The 24,561-nt window shown below is 42.3% G+C and overlaps 2 protein-coding genes across 6 annotated transcripts in view; both read right to left on the bottom strand.

Moving 5' to 3' along the window:
* The window catches only part of LOC116948870 (basement membrane-specific heparan sulfate proteoglycan core protein-like), a 77,124-nt gene that overhangs the window by 29,808 nt on the left and 22,755 nt on the right, over window positions 1–24,561 (bottom strand). The gene's annotated exons all lie outside the window — the stretch shown is intronic.
* The window catches only part of LOC116948871 (basement membrane-specific heparan sulfate proteoglycan core protein-like), a 29,495-nt gene that overhangs the window by 3,289 nt on the left and 1,645 nt on the right, over window positions 1–24,561 (bottom strand). For 2 of the 5 annotated variants that reach the window (XM_076071845.1, XM_076071844.1), the window contains exons 3-27: window positions 24,099–24,341; window positions 23,463–23,858; window positions 22,478–22,720; window positions 21,844–22,239; window positions 21,016–21,258; window positions 20,382–20,777; window positions 19,554–19,796; window positions 18,920–19,315; window positions 18,095–18,334; window positions 17,599–17,931; window positions 16,518–16,760; window positions 15,481–15,852; window positions 15,067–15,183; window positions 14,343–14,408; window positions 13,854–13,916; window positions 11,425–11,490; window positions 11,120–11,166; window positions 5,592–10,780; window positions 5,106–5,444; window positions 4,266–4,508; window positions 3,764–4,096; window positions 2,548–2,790; window positions 1,511–1,882; window positions 1,097–1,213; window positions 374–439 (exon numbers count right to left, since the gene is read on the bottom strand). In XM_076071845.1, coding sequence (XP_075927960.1) covers window positions 374–439; window positions 1,097–1,213; window positions 1,511–1,882; window positions 2,548–2,790; window positions 3,764–4,096; window positions 4,266–4,508; window positions 5,106–5,444; window positions 5,592–5,658 — 1,780 coding nt within the window. In that variant the 5' untranslated portion in view covers window positions 5,659–10,780; window positions 11,120–11,166; window positions 11,425–11,490; ... (13 more) ...; window positions 23,463–23,858; window positions 24,099–24,341. Of the gene's footprint in view, window positions 1–373; window positions 440–1,096; window positions 1,214–1,510; window positions 1,883–2,547; window positions 2,791–3,763; window positions 4,097–4,265; window positions 4,509–5,105; window positions 5,445–5,591; window positions 10,781–11,119; window positions 11,491–13,853; window positions 13,917–14,342; window positions 14,409–15,066; window positions 15,184–15,480; window positions 15,853–16,517; window positions 16,761–17,598; window positions 17,932–18,094; window positions 18,335–18,919; window positions 19,316–19,553; window positions 19,797–20,381; window positions 20,778–21,015; window positions 21,259–21,843; window positions 22,240–22,477; window positions 22,721–23,462; window positions 23,859–24,098; window positions 24,342–24,561 lie in introns of those variants that run through there. The other 3 variants (XR_012945962.1, XM_076071843.1, XR_012945961.1) reach the window with 3 other exon arrangements.

The raw sequence follows: 24,561 nt of genomic DNA, 5'->3' as shown, positions 1-24,561 counted from the left end.
GACCCATTAGCGAACGTGACGAGGCGAAGGCATCAATGCGATGCCTTTGGTCACAACACGTGTTAATGTTTTGGCTCTGTTGCCTGCACTACGTTGCCTGTGCTTCACTGTCAACTTCATGAACTGTCCATTCAATGTAGTTATTAGGAAATCTTCAAATTACATGTGTATGATTTCATTAAATCTGACGTTTAAACACAACTGTGAACCTTTAATGGTACAAAGCGTATAGATCAAAGGATATTGAAGTTGTTACGCCATTTATGTATCCTGGGAAACCAGAGTCTCAAGACGAAGGGATGTCTGGCCACTGTGAAGTAATTGTGTGTTGCATATGGGTGAAAAAGAGTGCCGCATAAATGCGGAAACTTACCAACCATCATCATCGATTGCAAGTTCAATGCTTGATAAGCACTTTCTTGCTCTGCCTGAGACTCTGCTAAGAATATGAAATAGTGTCTTTAATTGAATCGAATTTAAACCAAGGGTGAACATTTTGTCTCGCTAGCCAAACTGAACGAGTGTTATTTCCACAAAAAATAAATATACTTGTCGAAACAAAAGGTGTGGTTTACCTCTTTGAACACACAGACCACGTGCTATTAAAACTGTGGTGGACAGCACACGCTACTGAATTTATTTTGAATACCAAACGTTTCATTTTATTCTGGCACGCATTTTTAATATTCCGTTTTCTTCCATTGCCCAGGACTCTTAAAAGTTTACCAACATTTACACCTAGACAGTGTACACGCGTCTCAATGGCATCTTCTCAAGAGGCTCTCGGCTGGGTCATAATAAACGAGAGCTGTTTCCCCTGCTAGGAGGAGGCATGGCTGGCAGTGGCGTGTGGATGGTCTCACACCTGCACGAGTGTTGCTGTGTGTAGCACACAAGGCTGACGGCCACACATAGAGACACAGCAGCAATGCCGACATCAACAGCGATCCCAGCCAGAGGGTAACCCCCTCCTCCATGAATTAAATGACATGCGGTTGTAGTGACCCTTAAGGGAGCTACACAAAATGTGTTGGGTGATTGGGGTTCAGTGTGAGGAATGCTATTTGGTTGTAGAGTGGTGGGTGGTGCCAATGACCTGCATTGAGCTTCCTTCTTCTATAGCCCACCACTGCAACAACAGCAGCTCCAGCAGAGAGAAGCACAGCCAGCACCACACCAACAGCAACCGACACGTACGGAGATGCCCCTGGCACTGGTGCGAAATACAAAATATGAAAACTGCAAGAACCGATGAGATGGTGAAAATTTTTAGTAAACAAATGCAGTTTGTTTGGACATTTTTAAAAGCAGTGTGGTGACATTTACTCAAATGTGTTTCACAGCTGCGTAGTATGACATCACAAGAGCTGTAGGTTTAAATTCACTTTCCTGATCTGCAAGTTAACATTGAAAGCAAGAGATTATCTTTTAAACATTGGAAGACATAATTTAGAACGTACAACATAATGCCAAGTATTGTGTTTTAGGTTAAAAAAGGAAAGTATTGTACCTTGTGTTGTAAACATTTCCGACATCAGACTCCCTGACCGATAATATCCTGTCAGCTGACAAGTGTAGACACCAGCAGAACTTTCATTCACCACTGAGATGGTCAGAGAGAAGTCGTCGTTGTCAAAAGCGGAGGACGAGATGTTCACGTGGGAGTTGAGGTGGGAACTGAATGCAGCGTGAGGTCCGGCTGGGTGGGCCTCGAGTATCGTACGGACTGTGCTGTCACCACGTGGCCTCCAGTACCAGGTGACCGAACGAGACTCATTGGAGGAGCTCCTCCACACAAACCCAGGGTCAGACTCGGTGCAGGGCAACGTGGTTCCTTCACCAATTTTAGCCGCGTAATTCCTAGGTGCGTTTTGCTCTGCACCTGCAGATCGTGTTAAAACAATGGTTTCATTACCAAACACACAGGATGCCACAATACAGCTACACACCTTGCACCTGAAGGTATAAGCATGGAAATTGTGTTAAGTTTACAAATTACTTTAGTCAATTTAACTGTATGTCCGATGTGTGTAGTGATTGTCCCACACGATCCCTGGGACGGAGGAATCTAGAAGTCTAGAATAAACACTCCACGCTCTGATTGATAAGGGCACAGGGGAGCAAGGGGATTGTCCGGAACGTTCAAAAGGGAAAAGAACTGGAGGGTTGGGTGAGCGTCAGGTGGGATGGTTAGGCCAGGTGGGGGTAAGAGAGGTGATGATTGGTGGAGACGGAGTGCGACGAGGTGCGGAACCAGGAAGAGGTTAAAAGAGGGAGTTGGAGTCGGAGTTCGGGGCATTGTAGGAGAGAGAGCGAGATGGAAGGTATGGACCCGTGTCGTGAAATAAATACCTTACCTTGTGGATAAAGATAAGGGCAAGAGTCTTCTTTCATGTGTATTAATTTCATTTTCAATTTAGAACGATTGCAATAACTGCAGTATATATAGGATGAAACTTAACACACTTGATCAGAGTATTTATTTTCAGTATGTTATTGCAGTGTTTTTTTATGATGGCACTGAAGTTTGGTGAGATGTGTACTTACCAATTTTCCGCACGTTCAAATTGTACGCTACCTCTGAGATCTCTCCACTCTCCCTTTTCAGGGAACACTTCCACAACCCACTCTGAGCAGCCTTCACTTTCACCAAAACGAGGCTGCTTTGATGGCTGATCTCAATCCCATTGTGAATCCATCTGACCATGTGTGCATAGGAGTCGTTAGAGAGCTGGCAGGTCAGACTGATGCTCTCTCCTTCTGCCACGGTATCGGATGTGTTGGATGAAACTAAAGAACACGAAACAAGAATACATATTCACGGCTCATTGACTCAGCAGTCCGAACTATAGCACAACACATTCTGAATTTTGAGGTATGGCCTATCCCTGGTCACGTGGAATCCACATCTGTGCTGAGATTCCAGGAGATATGAGCCTGGAGGCCTCACAACGCAGTTGAGATCATGGAATCCCTCCTGCACTGCTCCTCTAATCGTGATTACAGCAGCAGAGCACAGAGACTCCAGGGGAGGGATGGTGAAGGGGTGGAGAGGAGACCACGTGTCCACTGATCACGAGAAGCACTGGCCCAGGAATTGCCTAATCCCAAATCCCTCGACCTAAAACCTGATTGTGAACGTGAACTCACAGCAGGAGTCTGAATGGCCAACAGCAGCTGTGCTACTCGTCATTCTCACGAGAACTCTCCATATCGCAACTTGAAAAAAACTAAACCTGTTTTAATTAGCATGAAATATTGTGAAAATATACGTAAGTACACTATACATATATATTGTATGATGTCTCTTCAATAATTTGGACTACATCACTGTAATAAAACATGTTAATCTAATACCAGTGCAACTGCATTTTTATTGGGGAAAGCAATAACTGTAAAAGACATCAGGTCCGCAAGTAAAAAACACGGGAATATTTCCGTGAATGTGGTTGTGACACGACCGTTTACATGACGGAACACTTAGGCTCTCATCTGCAAAGGCGATGGCATGATGGGCAATGAGAATCAGATGATGCGCATCCAATATTGAATGCTACAGCAATGACAGCTTGTATGTGCAGCAGCAGTAACAATCGTTCACGTGAACATAAACTCACTACGGCATTTACGTCACAATCATGAACAATATCGTCCGACATTTCATTTTCATAGCATGCTGAAACGTGTTAATACATTTTTGTAACAGAAATTAGTAACAATTTTTATGAATATATTTAGTTTATATGACTCAATATTACCGTACCTTTCATTGTGACCAGTTCCATTGTGAGGGTGCCTGTCCTATAGTAGCCAGTAAACTCACATGTGTAAACCCCACCACTTGAAAACGTAACTTGCGACAATGTTAAAGGAAACTGATCTCTATAATCAGACGGTTGCGATGGATATTGTATGTTCTGATCATATCGCTGTGTTGTGCCATCATGCGATCTCCATTTCCAAGTGACAGCGCGTGTCCGCTGTGAATGATCCTTCCACTGAAATCCAGGATCAGATTCATCACATGACAAAGAGACCTCCCCACCCTCGTGTATGAAATATTTCTGCACTGCGGGTGCCTTCTCAACATGACTTCCTATAAAAGAAACAGCAGTAAATTAACCAATGCACAGTAATTATCAAAACATTTACAACATGTAAATGTGTATTTGTTACATTTTACATTAAAATGATTTAAATTCTCAATAATAAAACACAAAAGGTAATAACAGTACAATTAAATATATATATAACAGTAGACTTACCAGTTGATCTAAACTGCAATTTGTACGAGGCAAAGGGACTGTTTTGCTGGTCATGTATAGCACATTTCCATTGTCCCTGTTGAGATCGTTTTACTTTGTTCAGTATCAGCACAGAATTGCCTTGGTCAATATAAATGTCACCATGATACCAAACTAGAACTGTTCCATAGCCACTGTTTGATATGAGACAGGTCAATGTGACAGTCTCTCCTTCTGTCACAGAGCGGGATGGGTTGCCTGAAACTAAAGAAAGCAAAAGCAGTAAAACAAACTCAGACATCAGCAGTGACTCCGTGCTCCAGACTCCTCCACTACTCCTCTTGTGGGCGAGACCACAGCAGCGACACTCAGCGAGTCTGGGCGACTCCTAACCGGTCCCCCATCACCACAGAGACCTGACGGGCTGTGTGACAGTGGTCGGTGTGAGGGGCCTGCATCAGTACCAACGTCACCTGTGACACTGACACTCCTGCAAGCAAACGCGCGGCTTCGCTAGGAGAGCACCGCACAGGACTCTGGGTGCAATGCCACTGTGGGAGCGATAGGAAGTCTGTGCCGTGTCACCTCCACGAGTCGCAGTGCAACGGTGAGGCAGAGGACGTGAGGCAGCGAGGACAATCTGCCGGTGGCATTGCAGTGGAATGGCTCCTCACGTGCAGTACCAGCGCCACGCATCACCCTCGTGTAAACTCTTTGCAGCGTTTACACCACAACTTGTTCTTCACGGATACAATGTGATGAAATAATATCACGATTAAAAATGTACGACAATTAATCATACATTTCACTTTGAAGAATAGGAAGGGTGCTTGTCCAAAATAGTGTAACACATTTCCTTACCTTCCATTGTGATAATTTCCATCATGGGACTCTCTGTTCCAACTTCGCTTTTAACCAGGCAACGGTAAACCCCAGCGTCACTGTGCTGCACATTTGCGATTCGGATAGAAACTCGATGTTGATCAACATCCTTAATGACTGTTATCCTGAAATCTCGTGAGTTTGTTAAATCCATATCGGGTGCTCCATTGCCTTCACCACGCCGCCTCCAGGTGATAGCGCTGATATTGGGATTGTCGTACTGTGACCATCCTGGAGTGTTTCTGTCACACGTCAAGGTGACTTCCTGTCCCACAGCAACAAAATACTCTCTGGGGGATGCCTGTAAATGAACACTCGCTTCAAAAGTGAAACGACAAAACGGCAAAATTATAAAGTGTTGAACACTACGGTACGGTTTTGAAATGTACGGTGAGCAACAAGTTGAACGTACATACTGTACGTATACACAGTGTGGTGTATAACAGCACGCGAACAATAACTCACTGATGCGGGACAAGATGCAGATGACAACACTCATCCACACCGCACGCCTCCTCGTCTCCGTGTCCATGGCTCAGAGCCACGGCGCCGTCTGCTCAGTTCTCAGCACGCACCACGTTTTATGTCGCTCCTGCTGCCGCCTTCAGTTGAAGTGTGGCGACATCCCACCCACAGCTCGCTGAGGTTTCACTTCCAACCACAGCTCCCACACCAAACCCCAGCCTCTCTCTATAGCACGACTTCATCGTCACGCTTCCGTTTACTGTTTCAGCGCCGAATAAAAAAAGAAATGTTACAACTGTTATCGTGCTCAAAAAGTAATTTATTGACCTAAATTAAATACGAATTAACATTAATGACCATGAACGTGGTTAGGTATAGAAGAGTCACCTGACGCCATTTGGAACATGCATGTTCAATTCGAGTCCGTGCACGTCAAGTCTGGTGGTGTGCGTCCATGCGCCCTGCGGCTCCCTGGCCATGAAGTCGGAGGCCCTGCCTGGACGCGGCTCGCTGCTGTTTGACCCAAGGCTCAGGTGATGCTGCTCCTCGTTGGATCCATTCCAATAGCAGCAGCCACCACAGAGCCAACTGTGGGACACTGGGGTGGAATTTCTCACTGCAAAAACAAGATTATTTCTCGTGGATACTTACAGATTTGACCAAAGGCTCAAGAGTGCTGCAGGGCCCCATCAGCGGGCAGATAAATGGGACATCTGTCCAGCCTCCAAAACGCCAGAGGCCAAATAAATATAACAAACAAAATCTGTATTCAGAAATATGACTTTATTAATTCTGTATAATTGTTTTAACAAGAATAACATGACCAATACTAGCTTCATTAAGTGTTATGTCTTACGTTGTTTTAATGTCAGAAGGGGAGGGAGGTCTTCTCTGATCCGGTGTTCCGGGGGTAAAGACATCTAAAACCGGCCCTTCTCCCAGCTAACATGGTCACTGTTGCGACTATTGTGCGTGTCCTCCATCTGAGTCAGAACAGGGATGACGTGATGGTTCGCTGGTAAAGAGAACTGCAGGAATATGGAACAAGTTCCATTGCTTGTCATTTGGGTTTATTAAGTACAGCAAAGCAGAATTACAACTTGTTTTACAACATCAAGTTGAACAATATAACCGCATAAAAATATAGATTTCGTTTGTATCAAATACAATACCCGTCCTTGTTTTGCAAGGTAAAAACCCATTCACACAATAAGACTCTGTTACAACTGTTGAATTTATAGTGGCAAACTCCGATTCAGAGAGACACTAATCACAGCTGGAAATTCCTGATGATTATTTAAATAGCCATGCGTTTTGTTTTCACGTCTTGATATTTAATGCCCAAGCCAGGATGATTTATCATTATATCGCATTCCGTGTGAAGAGCACAGGACACTTTGTTACTTCTGCTTTTAAACACAACTGAAAGATTACGAACATTAACAGATTATTCCTATATTTTGAATGTTAAATATGCACAAAACCATCTTCAAACTGGAAAGTTGACACTCAAAACATTAGTTTAAATCAAGCAAATAACGTCACCGAACTAAAACAATGTTACATGGAAATACTCGGCTCCAGAAAAGTAACTGCACAGCATTTGGAAAAAGTGTATCGCTCATTCATACAAGTCGAAGAGTCTCAACAATGGACGTCTCAACCCGTGTAGCATTTGCCTCCTTGGTCATGAGGTCAGAGCCCGTCTCTGGACGCTGTTTGCTGCTGTTTGACCCAAGGCTCAGGTGATGCTGCTCCTCGTTGGATCCATTTCAATAGCAGCAGCCACCACAGAGCCAGCTGTGGGACACTGGGGTGGGATTTCTCACTTCAAAAACCAGATCATTACTCGTGGATACTTACAATTATGTGTTAATTACTCAATATTGTCAAATGGCGTCACGTGGTGTAAAATTCAATCCCACGTGTTACGATAAAGGCACACGTGCCAAATCACATTGACAGGTGAATGTTTACTTTTAGACCATAATGTTACACTTCTGTAATGATGAGGCATGGCCCGTTCGATGGTTTCTACCAAAATAAAAGTTGAACACTTTCATCGCAGCCATCTCTGCTTCACGTTGTCATGTTTGGTACATGCGTGTACAGTGGTCATTTCACAATGTCAACTTCATATTCTTGGTTCTTTCGGTAAAGATACGTAGAAGGGAAACAATAAAATAATAAAAATATAAAACAATACAATTCTCACGAAGTTTCGACTGCAAAACAAGCAATTTTCTTGCGTGTGAAAACCACAGCAAGAAAATTTTCTTGCTGTGGTTTTCACACCAGATGACGATTGCTTGTGTTGTAGTCGAAACGTCGTGAGAATTGTATTGTTTTATATTTTTATTATTTTATTGTTTCCCTTCTACGTGACTTTACCGAAAGAATCAAGAATATGAATCCCTGCAGTCACGAAATCTTTAAATCAAGATGTAATGTCAACTTTAATGAACAAAAAAAATATCACGAACAGGAATGGGCAGGGTAATTACTTCCCTTCCCTTGTGTTTCCCCATGGTGCCACACATATATCCCATGCAGCCTTATCTTACACACAACAGGCAGTCACTATTCTACTTGCATAGCAAAAACCTTGAAGAATATTTCATCATTATGGTGTGCTTAATGCATACACTAGACTGCGGGTATTAGTATAAAAATATATACATTTGCTATGCACGAACATTTTGCATGCAAACAAATTAACGTCCAGAATGACGTTTCAACTTTACTCTCCTGCGTGACGGTCAAACGCGACTCTACCCAGCAGGAGGTTTCCCAGCAGTCAGTGTGGTACCAAACCTGCCACTAAGGACAAGCAGGAGTAGCAAGGTCAATAACTTGTCTTGCAAACATTTGAAAATCATGGTACGGTATCTATGGCTTGTTAAGGTACAGCAGAAGGAAAAGCGACTTGTTAGCAGTATCAAACAAGCAATTCTGTCGCTATAAAAGTACAAAACAATCCAATTGAAATATTGAAAGTTTGATTAATTATCATTATCCTCATCAACTTCACTTGGCCAGGCAAGACTCCGCTGACACATCAAGTCTCCATTACAAGCGTCACCTGGGCCAAACAGGTTTCAGGGCAGCAGTGCTATCCAGCACAGATGTACAAAGACAAATAATGGCACAGATGGCAACCACGGGTATACTGTGATGCCTATTCTACTCTACTATTACATCCCATGGTTGACGAGTTACATACTTACATCGGCAGGCAACATTTTATAATTAGTAACTTGACGATTAGTAGACGCGAATTTGTACACTTTAATATAAATCACATTGATAAAATGTTTAACTGAATACAGCGGTTCCCAACATTTTCCAGCGTGCGGACCCCTTTTCAACTTCCAAGCATTTCGCGGACCACCGCATGCCACGAGCTATTTGAAATTTCCTCGGTGAGGATGCTGCTGTCTTTATTTTCCGCGAACCGCCTGCAGTAGCATCACCGACCACCAGGGGTCCGCGGAACACCGGTTGAGAATTGCTGATTTTTTTTATAGGGACAAGGCAGGTGAATATTGTCATCACATTACATTCGGTGCAGTGATTGGCTCTACATGTCGGAATGTCGCGACGGTGCGGTTGACCACCAGTCTTGCCAACTCAGATATTTTGTAAGATCAGATTTTTATTGTATTTTATACCCACGTGACTTTACCGAAAGAACCAAAGAGTAAAGATCAGGTTTATTTGTATTAACCTGGTGAGAACTCAGACCCCAGTCGCATCTCCTTTGCAAGAGTGTTGGGACATTAATCTGCCTGCAGGGAGCGATGATCACTACCTACAATATTAATCGAGTTATTTGTTGAGTCATTTTTTTGTAATTTTGAGTTTTGATCCTGAAATCAGTTACATAATGGCCGACTCCAGCGAATGTGAAGGAATCGTTGACGTCCAATGTGAATCACTCACAGTTATAATCAGGGCAGCCAGTGGATTCGAACCACGAAGCACTGCTCTAAAACGGTGAATGTGCTACGAGCTTCCCTGAGTGAAATATTTTGCTAAAGTGATATGTGACTTTCTGGGATGACGGCATTCGACAGGTTTAAGAGCAATTCCAGCAATGTATCGAATATTTCTGTATCAGTTGTCGATCTTAAATACTTGGCAAATGGTCTAGTGACATATTCAATGACTTTAGAAGGACATCTAGCGGTTGTGTGAGGTTCGTTTGGCGACTTTCCGCTTCAAGCAGTTGGCATTACTGCTGACCACGCCATCCCTGTGCCCACTTGTGGGTAGCAGCAGCAGCTGCTGCCAGCGAAGTGGCTGCACGGAGTGCTCCGTGTCTATGACCTACACGGACACAGGAGAGAACTGCACTGGCACTGCCCACACAAAAACTGAAATATTTTTATTCACAAACAATTTTTTTTATTTTACCAGGTAAGGCCCACTGTGCTAGATAGCTCTTTTTCATGGGCAACCTGAACACAAATTATAGCTCAACGAAGCGGCTCATCATGTGGAAATGTACAGCGGCCACATACTCTAAAAGCATGTTTCTAAATATGGAGGGGAACTCCACGCGACAACGGGGAGAGAGACACGCACACTCCAAATATACAGCAGGCGTCAGGGTGGAACCCACGACCTCCCGCATACCAGGCGAGGCAGTTAACATCTCGCCACCGCGGCGCCCCGCACACACAGGGGAGACGTGAGCAAGCACAGATGTGTCAAGGTGAAGGAGGCGACCTCGTAGGGTGGAAAATGTTGACGTAAGAAACCAGGGCCATTTTAAGTGGGAAAACATCTAGAACAGCAAGATTTTAAAAAATGCACGCTGGCCTTGTGGCAAACATTCCTTTCGATGTTCCGACGTGGCCCTGATGTAGATATTGTCTTTGGCAGAGACTCCATGGCGGCTGATGCTGCACCTGCACGTGTCACCTGTAAGTGGGCTAAGCGGTTGTGGTTTTCGTGTCCCCTCCCCCCCCTCACCGCTTCACATCAAGAGCCACGAGCAAGCCACTGCCTTTGAAACACCCTGTGGCCTCTACAAACCACTTGTGTGCTCAACGAAAACTAAAGCTGGGTCCGGAAGATGCAGCCGAGATCCCCTGGAGATGCGAGCGACGGACGCCGTTCCCGAGGGCCACATCTGGGGCTGGGAGCCCAGACGGCGCCTCACGGGCACGAGTGGCCAGGGCCCCCTAGCGGCAACAATGAGGCACAGCGCGCGGTACAAACACAGCAATGAGACAACGTTCGACTTTGTCATTGCTTTGGCCTTGCCAAGTGAATGACAGTCAACTGAGTTGTAAACATACCATAGTGTCCCTCGTGGCAATGGGAACGTAATCCCAGCTGTGCATTACAGAACAGCATTACGAGACGCCGGTTTGTGATCTCAGTTCCATTTTCGTCGGCAAGTATTTTTATTGTTATATTTTAAGTTGTTGAATTGTTTGCATCGTGTGATTTAAACTCTGCGAGTTGTGTTAATGTCATAGAACAATCAAAATAACCCCAGACAAATAAACTGTACTCACAAGGCCCGTGTCGTCCTCGCGTCGTACGTTAAGATTGTCATAATCGTCTGTGACAGACAGAATAAGAGTTTACATTCCAGCATCGACAACGTTACTATTACCAAAGAACACGATCAAAAATAGATTAACAGCACAAGCAAATAAAGTCCATTGAAGTGGATGGATTAAATCAGTGGACGTGTGCCTTGGACTCTCAAAAAGTTCAGCAAAATTGCAGCGCCTGGCGCTGGCAATGTTGTGGTCGATGGCCAAGGTGACGTGGGGCCACGTGTCGCTCTCTGCAGGTCGTCTCGTGCGCCCTCTACCTTCTGCCTCCTTTCGCTGCAGCTTGAGGGCTTGGTAGTGGCCTTCGCGCTCCTGCCGGGGGGCATCTGACAGCAAGTTGTTGACGTCGTCATTTATAGGTTGTGATTTATAGGTAGTAATTTATACGTTGTGATTTATAGGTAGTAATTTATACGTTGTGATTTATAGGTAGTAATTTATACGTTGTGAATTCTAGGTAGTAATTTATACGTTGTGAATTCTAGGTAGTAATTTATACGTTGTAGTTTATAGGTAGTAATTTATACGTTGTAGTTTATAGGTAGTAATTTATACGTTGTGATTTCTAGGTAGTAATTTATACGTTGTGATTTCTAGGTAGTAATTTATAGGTTGTGATTTATAGGTAGTAATTTATACGTTGTGATTTATAGGTAGTAATTTATACGTTGTAGTTTATAGGTAGTAATTTATACGTTGTGATTTATAGGTAGTAATTTATACGTTGTGATTTATAGGTAGTAATTTATAGGTTGTGATTTATAGGTAGTAATTTATACGTTGTGAATTCTAGGTAGTAATTTATACGTTGTGATTTCTAGGTAGTAATTTATACGTTGTGAATTCTAGGTAGTAATTTATACGTTGTGATTTATAGGTAGTAATTTATACGTTGTGATTTATAGGTAGCAATTTATACGTTGTGATTTATAGGTAGTAATTCATACGTTGTGAATTCTAGGTAGTAATTTAAACGTTGTGATTTCTAGGTCGTAATTTATATGGTGTGATTTATAGGTCGTAATTTATACGTTGTGATTTCTAGGTAGTAATTTATACGTTGTGAATTCTAGGTAGTAATTTATACGTTGTGATTTATAGGTAGTAATTTATACGTAGTGATTTATAGGTAGTAATTTATACGTTGTGATTCATAAGTAGTAATTTATACGTTGTGATTTCTAGGTAGTAATTTATACGTTGTGATTTATAGGTAGTAATTTATAGGTTGTGATTCATAGGTAGTAATTTATACGTTGTGATTTCTAGGTCGTAATTTATATGTTGTGATTCATAGGTCGTAATTTATACGTTGTGATTTCTAGGTAGTAATTTATACGTTGTGAATTCTAGGTAGTAATTTATACGTTGTGATTTATAGGTAGTAATTTATACGTAGTGATTTATAGGTAGTAATTTATACGTTGTGATTCATAGGTAGTAATTTATACGTTGTGATTTCTAGGTAGTAATTTATACGTTGTGATTTATAAGTAGTAATTTATAGGTTGTGATTCATAGGTAGTAATTTATACGTTGTGATTTCTAGGTCGTAATTTATATGTTGTGATTCATAGGTCGTAATTTATACGTTGTGATTTCTAGGTAGTAATTTATACGTTGTGAATTCTAGGTAGTAATTTATACGTTGTGATTTATAGGTAGTAATTTATACGTAGTGATTTATAGGTAGTAATTTATACGTTGTGATTCATAGGTAGTAATTTATACGTTGTGATTTCTAGGTAGTAATTTATACGTTGTGATTTATAGGTAGTAATTTATAGGTTGTGATTCATAGGTAGTAATTTATACGTTGTGATTAATAGGTAGTAATTTATACGTTGTGATTTCTAGGTAGTAATTTATAGGTTGTGAATTCTAGGTAGTAATTTATAGGTTGTGATTTCTAGGTAGTAATTTATACGTTGTGATTTCTAGGTAGTAATTTATACGTTGTGATTTATAGGTAGTAATTTATAGGTTGTGATTTATAGGTAGTAATTTATACGTTGTGATTTATAGGTAGTAATTTATACGTTGTGAATTCTAGGTAGTAATTTATACGTTGTGATTTATAGGTAGTAATTTATACGTTGTGATTAATAGGTAGTAATTTATAGGTTGTGATTCATAAGTAGTAATTTATACGTTGTGATTAATAGGTAGTAATTTATACGTTGTGATTTCTAGGTAGTAATTTATACGTTGTGATTTATAGGTAGTAATTTATAGGTTGTGATTCATAGGTAGTAATTTATACGTTGTGATTAATAGGTAGTAATTTATACGTTGTGATATCTAGGTAGTAATTTATAGGTTGTGAATTCTAGGTAGTAATTTATACGTTGTGATTTCCAGGTAGTAATTTATACGTTGTGATTTCTAGGTAGTAATTTATACGTTGTGATTTCTAGGTAGTAATTTATACGTTGTGATTTATAGGTAGTAATTTATACGTTGTGATTTCTAGGTAGTAATTTATACGTTGTGATTTATAAAATGTCAATTACACCTTGTAATTTATACGTTGTAATTAATTCGTCGTAATGTATACATTTCAATTTATACATTGTTATTCATAGGCGCCATCTGACTTCAGTTGACGATCGCAAGCGTTACGTGAGAGCAGACATCCTCGTCGTCACAAAGTGCGTGACATAGCGACTTGTGAACAAGTGACAGCTACCATTGTTGGTCACCGATGGCGATTCCGGCACTTCATAGTCGCTTCCTCGCTGTGGATCAGGGCCTGTCGTGAAACAAAATCTCCACTGTGGACTTCACGGCGATGCCACTCCTCTCGACCCATTCGCGAACGCGACGAGGCCAAGGCATCAATGCGATGCCTTTGGTCACAACACGTGTTCTTGTTTTGGCTCTGTTGCCTGCACTACGTTGCCTGTGCTTCACTGTCAACTTCATGAACTGTCCATTCAATGTAGTTATCACGAAATCTTCAAATTTCATGTGTATGATTTCATTAAATCTGACGTTTAAACACAACTGTGAACCTTTAATGGTACAAAGCGTATAGATCAAAGGACATTGAAGTTGTTACGCCATTTATGTATCCTGGGAAACCAGAGTCTCAAGACGAAGGGATGTCTGACCACTGTGAAGTAATTGTGTGTTGCATATGGGTGAAAAAGAGTGCCGCATAAATGCGGAAACTTACCAACCATCATCATCGATTGCAAGTTCAATGCTTGATAAGCACTTTCTTGCTCTGCCTGAGACTCTGCTAAGAATATGAAATAGTGTCTTTAATTGAATCGAATTTAAACCAAGGGTGAACATTTTGTCTCGCTAGCCAAACTGAACGAGTGTTATTTCCACAAACAATAAATATACTTGTCAAAACAAAAGGTGTGGTTTACCTCTTTGAACACACAGACCACGTGCTATTAAAACTGTGGTGGACAGCACACGCTACTGAATTTATTTTGAATACCAAACGTTTCATTTTATTCTGGCACGCATTTTTAATATTCCGTTTTCTTCCATTGCCCAGGACTCTTAAAATGTTTACCAACATTTACACCTAGACAGTGTACACGCGTCTCAATGGCATCTTCTCAAGAGGCTCTCGGCTGGGTCATAATAAACGAGAGCTGTTTCCCCTGCTAGGAGGAGGCATGGCTGGCAGTGGCGTGTGGATGGTCTCACACCTGCACGAGTGTTGCTGTGTGTAGCACACAAGGCTGACGGCCACACATAGAGACACAGCAGCAATGCCGACATCAACAGCGATCCCAGCCAGAGGGTAACCCCCTCCTCCATGAATTAAATGACATGCGGTTGTAGTGACCCTTAAGGGAGCTACACAACATGTGTTGGGTGATTGGGGTTCAGTGTGAGGAATGCTATTTGGTTGTAGAGTGGTGGGTGGTGCCAATGACCTGCATTGAGCTTCCTTCTTCTATAGCCCACCACTGCAACAACAGCAGCTCCAGCAGAGAGCAGCACAGCCAGCACCACACCAACAGCAACCGACACGTACGGAGATGCCCCTGGCACTGTTGCGAAATACAAAATAATGCATGAACTAAAGAGACGATAAAATAACTTAAGTCATTTGATAAACACATTTTATATTTTCATAGATCGAAAGTTGTTCATTAATATATATTCAAACGCGTTTCACAGTCATGTAATATGACGTAACAAGAGCTTTAGGTTGAAATTAACTTTCCCGATCTGCAATGTAACGTTGAAAGCCAGCGATTACATCGTAAAACCGGGAGCCGTAATTTAGAGCATCAACAAGAGAGCACAGTGTTTGTTTTCCATGACAAAAATGGGAAGTCTTGTACCTTGTGACGTAATCAACTCCATTTCCAACTGCCATGATCGGAAATATCCTTCAACCTGACAAGTGTAAACCCCCCCTGCATCATCATTCACCACTGAGATGGTCAGAGAGAAGTCGTCGTCGTCAAAAGCGGAGGACGAGATGTTCACGTGGGAGTTGAGGTGGGAACTGAATGCAGCGTGAGGTCCGGCTGGGTGGGCCGCGAGTATCGTACGGACTGTGCTGTCACCACGTGGCCTCCAGTACCAGGTGACCGAACGAGACACATTGGAGGAGCTCCTCCACACAAACCCAGGGTCAGACTCGGTGCAGGGCAACGTGGTTCCTTCACCAATTTTAGCCGCGTAATTCCTAGGTGCGTTTTGCTCTGCACCTGCAGATCGTGTTAAAACAATGGTTTCATTTCCAAACACACAGGATGCCACAATACAGCTACACACCTTGCACCTGAAGGTATAAGCATGGAAATTGTGTTAAGTTTACAAATTACTTTAGTCAATTTAACTGTATGTCCGATGTGTGTAGTGATTGTCCCACACGATCCCTGGGACGGAGGAATCTAGAAGTCTAGAATAAACACTCCACGCTCTGATTGATAAGGGCACAGGGGAGCAAGGGGATTGTCCGGAACGTTCAAAAGGGAAAAGAACTGGAGGGTTGGGTGAGCGTCAGGTGGGATGGTTAGGCCAGGTGGGGGTAAGAGAGGTGATGATTGGTGGAGACGGAGTGCGACGAGGTGCGGAACCAGGAAGAGGTTAAAAGAGGGAGTTGGAGTCGGAGTTCGGGACATTGTAGGAGAGAGAGCGAGATGGAAGGTGTGGACCCGTGTCGTGAAATAAATACCTTACCTTGTGGATAAAGATAAGGGCAAGAGTCTTCTTTCATGTGTATTAATTTCATTTTCAATTTAGAACGATTGCAATAACTGCAGTATATATATAGGATGAAACGTAACACACTTGATCAGAGTATTTATTTTCAGTATGTGATTGCAGTGTTTTAATGATGGAACTGAAGTTTGGTGAGATGTGTACTTACCAATTTTCTGCACGTTCAAATTGTACGCTACCTCTGAGATCTCTCCACTCTCCCTTTTCAGGGAACACTTCCACAACCCACTCTGAGCAGCCTTCACTTTCACCAAAACGAGGCTGCTTTGATGGCTGATCTCAATCCCATTGTGAATCCATCTGACCATGTGTGCATAGGAGTCGTTAGAGAGCTGGCAGGTCAGACTGATGCTATCTCCTTCTGCCACGGTATCGGATGTGTTGGATGAAACTAAAGAACACGAAACAAGAATACATATTTACGGCTCATTGACTCAGCAGCCCGACCTATAGCACAACACATTCTGAATTTTGAGGCATGGCCTTTCCCTGGTCACGTGGAATCCACAGCTGTGCTAAGATTCCAGGAGATATGAGCCTGGAGGCCTCACAGCGCAGTTGAGATCATGGAATCCCTCCTGCACTGCTCCTCTAATCGTGATTACAGCAGCAGAGCACAGAGACTCCAGGGTGGGGATGGTGAAGGGGTGCAGAGGAGACCACGTGTCCACTGATCACGAGAAGCAATGGCCCAGGAATTGCCTAATCCCAAATCCCTCGACCTAAAACCTGATTGTGAACGTGAACTCACAGCAGGAGTCTGAATGGCTAACAGCAGCAGCGCTACTCGTAAACATAGGTAAGTACACTATACATTATCTATTGTATGATTTATCTTTTATTAGGGAAAGCAATAACTGTAAAATATATCAGTTCCGCAAGTAAAAAAACACGGGAATATTCCCGTGAATGTGGTTGTGACACGACCGTTTACATGACGGAACACTTAGGCTCTCATCTGCAAGGGCGATGGCATGATGGGCAATGAGAATCAGATGATGCGCATCCAATATTGAATGCTACAGCAATGACAGCTTGTATGTGCAGCAGCAGTAACAATCGTTCACGTGAACATAAACTCACTACGGCATTTACGTCACAATCATGAACAATATCGTCCGACATTTCATTTTCATAGCATGCTGAAACGTGTTAATACATTTTTGTAACAGAAATTAGTAACAATTTTTATGAATATATTTAGTTTATATGACTCAATATTACCGTACCTTTCATTGTGACCAGTTCCATTGTGAAGGTGCCTGTCCTATAGTAGCCAGTAAACTCACATGTGTAAACCCCACCACGTGAAAACGTAACTTTCGACAATGCTAAAGGAAACTGATCTTTATAATCAGACGGTTGCGATGGATATTGTATGTTCTGATCATATCGCTTTGTTGTGCCATCATGCGATCTCCATTTCCAAGTGACAGCGCGTGTCCGCTGTGAATGATCTTTCCACTGAAATCCAGGATCAGATTCATCACATGACAAAGAGACCTCCCCACCCTCGTGTATGAAATATTTCTGCACTGCGGGTGCCTTCTCAACATGACTTCCTATAAAAGAAACAGCAGTAAATTAACCAATGCACAGTAATTATCAAAACATTTACTGCATGAAAATATGTAACGGTTACATTTGACAGATTAAAATTCAATGTAATAACTCGACACGTCAGGTAATCACATTACATTTAAATACATTTAACAGGAGACTTACCAGTTGATGTTAACTCCAGTGTGTACGAGGCAAAGCGACTGTGGTGCTGGTGATATAGAAAACATTTCCATTCTCCCTGTTGAGATCGTTTTACTTTGTTCAGTGTCAGCTGATTGCCTTGTGAAATGTAAATTTGACCATGATACCAAACCAGACCTGTTCTATAGCCACTGTTTGATATGAGACAGGTCAATGTGACAGTCTCCCCTTCTGTCACAGAGCGGGATGGGTTTGCTGAAACTAAAGAAAGCAAAAGCAGTAAAACAAACTCAGACATCAGCAGTGACTCCGTGCTCCAGACTACTCCACTACTCCTCTTGTGGGCGAGACCACAGCAGAGACACTCAGCGAGTCTGGGCGACTCCTAACCGGTCCCCCATCACCACAGAGCTCTGTCCATGTGAGTACGATGGGTCGGCATCAGCAGCAGACTCTCCTGTTCAGAGATGTGTCGGCAAACATGTGGCTGCAGTACACCACAGGCAGAATGTCATGGGCGATGGCTGTGGATGTGACGCCAATGCAGTGTGATGGGAAGCCTGGGGTGCCATTTCCATGGATCGTGGGGCAATCGTCAGTCTCGTGAGATTCCTCGGACGTGCGGTGCTATCACGTTGGAAGAATTCATAATGTGCAATAGCAGCAGTATGTTTTATGATTGAGCAAACTCATTACAGCCATCAACATGAATACTTTAATATGATTGGTAGCAGTTTACCTTCACAGACTATTAATAAAAAATAATCTTACACAATAAATAATTAAATGTATTCCACTTTTATATTGAAGTGCATATGCTTGTGCAAAAAGTAAAATATAATTTACCTTGCATTGTGATCAGTTCTCTTGTTAAGCTGCTTGTTCTAAAGTAGCCAGTAAAGTGGCAAATGTAGAGCCCAGCATCACTGTATTGCACTTTTGAGATTTGAATAGAGAAGTTGTCTTTGTCAAAATAAGACTTCAATGCCGTTATTCTGGAAACCAGTGGTATAGCGGTATTTTTCCATACATCTCCATACCGTTGACCAGTTTGCTTAGGATACTGGACAATCGTTTCGCTACCACTACCCTGCCTCTCCCATCGCCAGGTCAGAGCCAGGTCAGAGGAAGGGTGATCTTTCCATTTAAATTCTGGATCATCTTCAACACATTGCAAAATGACCGACTGGCCCACAGAAACAAAATACTTTCTGGGAGCAGGTGCCTTTACATCACAAACATCTACAAAAATATAACAAAAGAGATAAATTATTACACTTCAAACATTGATATAACAAAAAATATTTGACAATTTTAATACTTTAATTTATTACAACTCCACAAGGGATGCATCACATACGTCATATTCAACACATTTATAATATACTGATTGCATTGGTAATACAAACTAAGCATACATTTTAAAAAATCACGGTGTGAAATTAAATTCACCGAGGGCTTCATTTCTGAATTCACTTACTCTGTGATGAGACTGTCAAATCGTGAGAAGCAGAGGCTTGGTCAGTTTGGGGTTTGACACCACATGTCCATGCTCCCTCTTGACATCGTTTGATTTTGTGTAATGTCAGCACAGAATGGCGTGGGTTCATCTCAGTGCCACCATGAGTCCAAACAATACTTTGTACATAGGCACTGTTTGAGATGTGACACGTCAATGTGACAGTCTCTCCTTCACTCACGACGCTGGATGGGTTTGCTGAAACTACAGAAAGCAAAAGCAGTAAAACAAACTCAGACATCAGCAGTGACTCCGTGCTCCAGACTACTCCACTACTCCTCTTGTGGGCGAGACCACAGCAGAGACACTCAGCGAGTCTGGGCGACTCCTAACCGGTCCCCCATCACCACAGAGCTCTGTCCATGTGAGTACGATGGGTCGGCATCAGCAGCAGACTCTCCTGTTCAGAGATGTGTCGGCAAACATGTGGCTGCAGTACACCACAGGCAGAATGTCATGGGCGATGGCTGTGGATGTGACGCCAATGCAGTGTGATGGGAAGCCTGGGGTGCCATTTCCATGGATCGTGGGGCAATCGTCAGTCTCGTGAGATTCCTCGGACGTGCGGTGCTATCACGTTGGAAGAATTCATAATGTGCAATAGCAGCAGTATGTTTTATGATTGAGCAAACTCATTACAGCCATCAACATGAATACTTTAATATGATTGGTAGCAGTTTACCTTCACAGACTATTAATAAAAAATAATCTTACACAATAAATAATTAAATGTATTCCACTTTTATATTGAAGTGCATATGCGTGTGCAAAAAGTAAAATATAATTTACCTTGCATTGTGATCAGTTCTCTTGTTAAGCTGCTTGTTCTAAAGTAGCCAGTAAAGTGGCAAATGTAGAGCCCAGCATCACTGTATTGCACTTTTGAGATTTGAATAGAGAAGTTGTCTTTGTCAAAATAAGACTTCAATGCCGTTATTCTGGAAACCAGTGGTATAGCGGTATTTTTCCATACATCTCCATACCGTTGACCAGTTTGCTTAGGATACTGGACAATCGTTTCGCTACCACTACCCTGCCTCTCCCATCGCCAGGTCAGAGCCAGGTCAGAGGAAGGGTGATCTTTCCATTTAAATTCTGGATCATCTTCAACACATTGCAAAATGACCGACTGGCCCACAGAAACAAAATACTTTCTGGGAGCAGGTGCCTTTACATCACAAACATCTACAAAAATATAACAAAAGAGATAAATTATTACACTTCAAACATTGATATAACAAAAAATATTTGACAATTTTAATACTTTAATTTATTACAACTCCACAAGGGATGCATCACATACGTCATATTCAACACATTTATAATATACTGATTGCATTGGTAATACAAACTAAGCATACATTTTAAAAAATCACGGTGTGAAATTAAATTCACCGAGGGCTTCATTTCTGAATTCACTTACTCTGTGATGAGACTGTCAAATCGTGAGAAGCAGAGGCTTGGTCAGTTTGGGGTTTGACACCACATGTCCATGCTCCCTCTTGACATCGTTTGATTTTGTGTAATGTCAGCACAGAATGGCGTGGGTTCATCTCAGTGCCACCATGAGTCCAAACAATACTTTGTACATAGGCACTGTTTGAGATGTGACACGTCAATGTGACAGTCTCTCCTTCACTCACGACGCTGGATGGGTTTGCTGAAACTACAGAAAGCAAAAGCAGTAAAACAAACTCAGACATCAGCAGTGACTCCGTGCTCCAGACTACTCCACTACTCCTCTTGTGGGCGAGACCACAGCAGAGACACTCAGCGAGTCTGGGCGACTCCTAACCGGTCCCCCATCACCACCGAGCTCTGTCCATGTGAGTACGATGGGTCGGCATCAGCAGCAGACTCTCCTGTTCAGAGATGTGTCGGCAAACATGTGGCTGCAGTACACCACAGGCAGAATGTCATGGGCGATGGCTGTGGATGTGACGCCAATGCAGTGTGATGGGAAGCCTGGGTTGCCATTTCCATGGATCGTGGGGCAATCGTCAGTCTCGTGAGATTCCTCGGACGTGCGGTGCTATCACGTTGGAAGAATTCATAATGTGCAATAGCAGCAGTATGTTTTATGATTGAGCAAACTCATTACAGCCATCAACATGAATACTTTAATATGATTGGTAGCAGTTTACCTTCACAGACTATTAATAAAAAATAATCTTACACAATAAATAATTAAATGTATTCCACTTTTATATTGAAGTGCATATGCTTGTGCAAAAAGTAAAATATAATTTACCTTGCATTGTGATCAGTTCTCTTGTTAAGCTGCTTGTTCTAAAGTAGCCAGTAAAGTGGCAAATGTAGAGCCCAGCATCACTGTATTGCACTTTTGAGATTTGAATAGAGAAGTTGTCTTTGTCAAAATAAGACTTCAATGCCATTATTCTGGAAACCAGTGGTATAGCGGTATTTTTCCATACATCTCCATACCGTTGACCAGTTTGCTTAGGATACTGGACAATCGTTTCGCTACCACTACCCTGCCTCTCCCATCGCCAGGTCAGAGCCAGGTCAGAGGAAGGGTGATCTTTCCATTTAAATTCTGGATCATCTTCAACACATTGCAAAATGACCGACTGGCCCACAGAAACAAAATACTTTCTGGGAGCAGGTGCCTTTACATCACAAACATCTACAAAAATATAACAAAAGAGATAAATTATTACACTTCAAACATTGATATAACAAAAAATATTTGACAATTTTAATACTTTAATTTATTACAACTCCACAAGGGATGCATCACATACGTCATATTCAACACATTTATAATATACTGATTGCATTGGTAATACAAACTAAGCATACATTTTAAAAAATCACGGTGTGAAATTAAATTCACCGAGGGCTTCATTTCTGAATTCACTTACTCTGTGATGAGACTGTCAAATGGTGAGAAGCAGAGGCTTGGTCAGTTTGGTTTTTGACACCACATGTCCATGCTCCCTCTTGACATCTTTTGACTTTGTGTAATGTCAGCACAGAATTGCGTGGGTTCATCTCAGTGCCACCGTGAGTCCAAACAATACTTTGTACATAGGCACTGTTTGAGATGTGACACGTCAATGTGACAGTCTCTCCTTCACTCATGACGCTGGATGGGTTTGCTGAAACTACAGAAAGCAAAAGCAGTAAAACAAACTCAGACATCAGCAGTGACTCCGTGCTCCAGACTCCTCCACTACTCCTCTTGTGGGCGAGACCACAGCAGTGACGCTCAGCGAGTCTGGGCGACTCCTAACCGGTCCCCCATCACCACAGAGCTCTGTCCATGTGAGTACGATGGGTCGGCATCAGCAGCAGACTCTTCTGTTCAGAGATGTGCCGGCAAACATGTGGCTGCACTACACCACAGGCAGAATGTCATGGCCGATGGCTGTGGATGTGACGCCAGTGCAGTGTGATGGGAAGCCTGGGTTGCCATCTCCATGGATCGTGGAACAATCGTCAGTCTCGTGAGATTCCTCGGACGTGCGGTGCTATCACGTTGGAAGAATTAATAATGTGCAATAGCAGCAGTATGTTTTATGATTGAGCAAACTCAATACAGCCATCAACATTAATACTGTCATATAATTGGTAGCATTTTGTATTTAAAGCTTTCGTGACTGCAGGGATTCATATTCTTGGTTCTTTCGGTAAAGTCACGTAGAAGGGAAACAATAAAATAATAAAAATATAAAACAATACAATTATCGCAATAAAATTCTCACCGAAAGAACCAAGAATATAATTGGTAGCAGTTTACATTCACGGACTATTAATTTAAAAAATCTTACGCAATAAATCATTAAATGTATTCCTCTTTTATATTGAAGTGCATATGCTTGTGCAAAAAAGTAAAATATGATTTACCTTGCATTGTGATCAGTTCTCTTGTTAAGCTGCTTGTTCTAAAGTAGCCAGCAAAGTGGCAAATGTAGAGCCCAGCATCACTGTGTTGCACTTTTGAGATTTGAATAGAGAAGTTGTCTTTGTCAAAATTAGACTTCAATGTCGTTATTCTGGAAACCAGTGGTATAGCGGTATTTTTCCATACATCTCCATACCGTTGACCAGTTTGCTTAGGATACTGGACAATCGTTTCGCTACCACTACCCTGCCTCTCCCATCGCCAGGTCAGAGCCAGGTCAGAGGAAGGGTGATCTTTCCATTTAAATTCTGGATCATCTTCAACGCATGGCAAAATGACCGTCTGGCCCACAGAAACGAAATACTTTCTGGGAGCAGGTGCCTTTACATCACAAACATCTACAAAAATATAACAAAAGAGATCAATTATTACACTTCAAACATTTAAATAACAAAAAATATTTCACAATTTTAATACGTTTATTTATTACAACTCCACAAGGGATGCATCACATACGTCATATTCAACACATTTATAATATACTGATTGCATTGGTAATACAAACTAAGCATACATTTGAAAAAAAATCACGGTGTGAAATAAAATTCACCGAGGGCTTCATTTCTGAATTCACTTACTCTGTGATGAGACTGTCAAATCGTGAGAAGCAGAGGCTTGGTCAGTTTGGGTTTTGACACCACATGTCCATGCTCCCTCTTGACATCGTTTGATTTTGTGTAATGTCAGCACAGAATTGCGTGGGTTCATCTCAGTGCCACCGTGAGTCCAAACAATACTTTGTACATAGGCACTGTTTGAGATGTGACACGTCAATGTGACAGTCTCTCCTTCACTCACGACGCTGGATGGGTTTGCTGAAACTACAGAAAGCAAAAGCAGTAAACCAAACTCAGACATCAGCGGTGACTCCGTGCTCCAGACTCCTCCACTACTCCTCTTGTGGGCGAGACCACAGCAGCGACACTCAGCGAGTCTGGGCGACTCCTAACCGGTCCCCGATCACCACAGAGACCTGACGGGCTGTGTGACAGTGGTCGGTGTGAGGGGCCTGCATCAGTACCAACGTCACCTGTGACACTG

Source organism: Petromyzon marinus, chromosome 35 (assembly GCF_048934315.1).
Source record: "Petromyzon marinus isolate PM22_M1 ecotype Great Lakes invasive population chromosome 35, UKy_Petmar_22M1.pri1.0, whole genome shotgun sequence".
NCBI lineage: Eukaryota > Metazoa > Chordata > Hyperoartia > Petromyzontiformes > Petromyzontidae > Petromyzon > Petromyzon marinus.
Note: the sequence above shows the minus strand (reverse complement) of the source record. Positions and strands in the feature narration are given on the sequence as shown.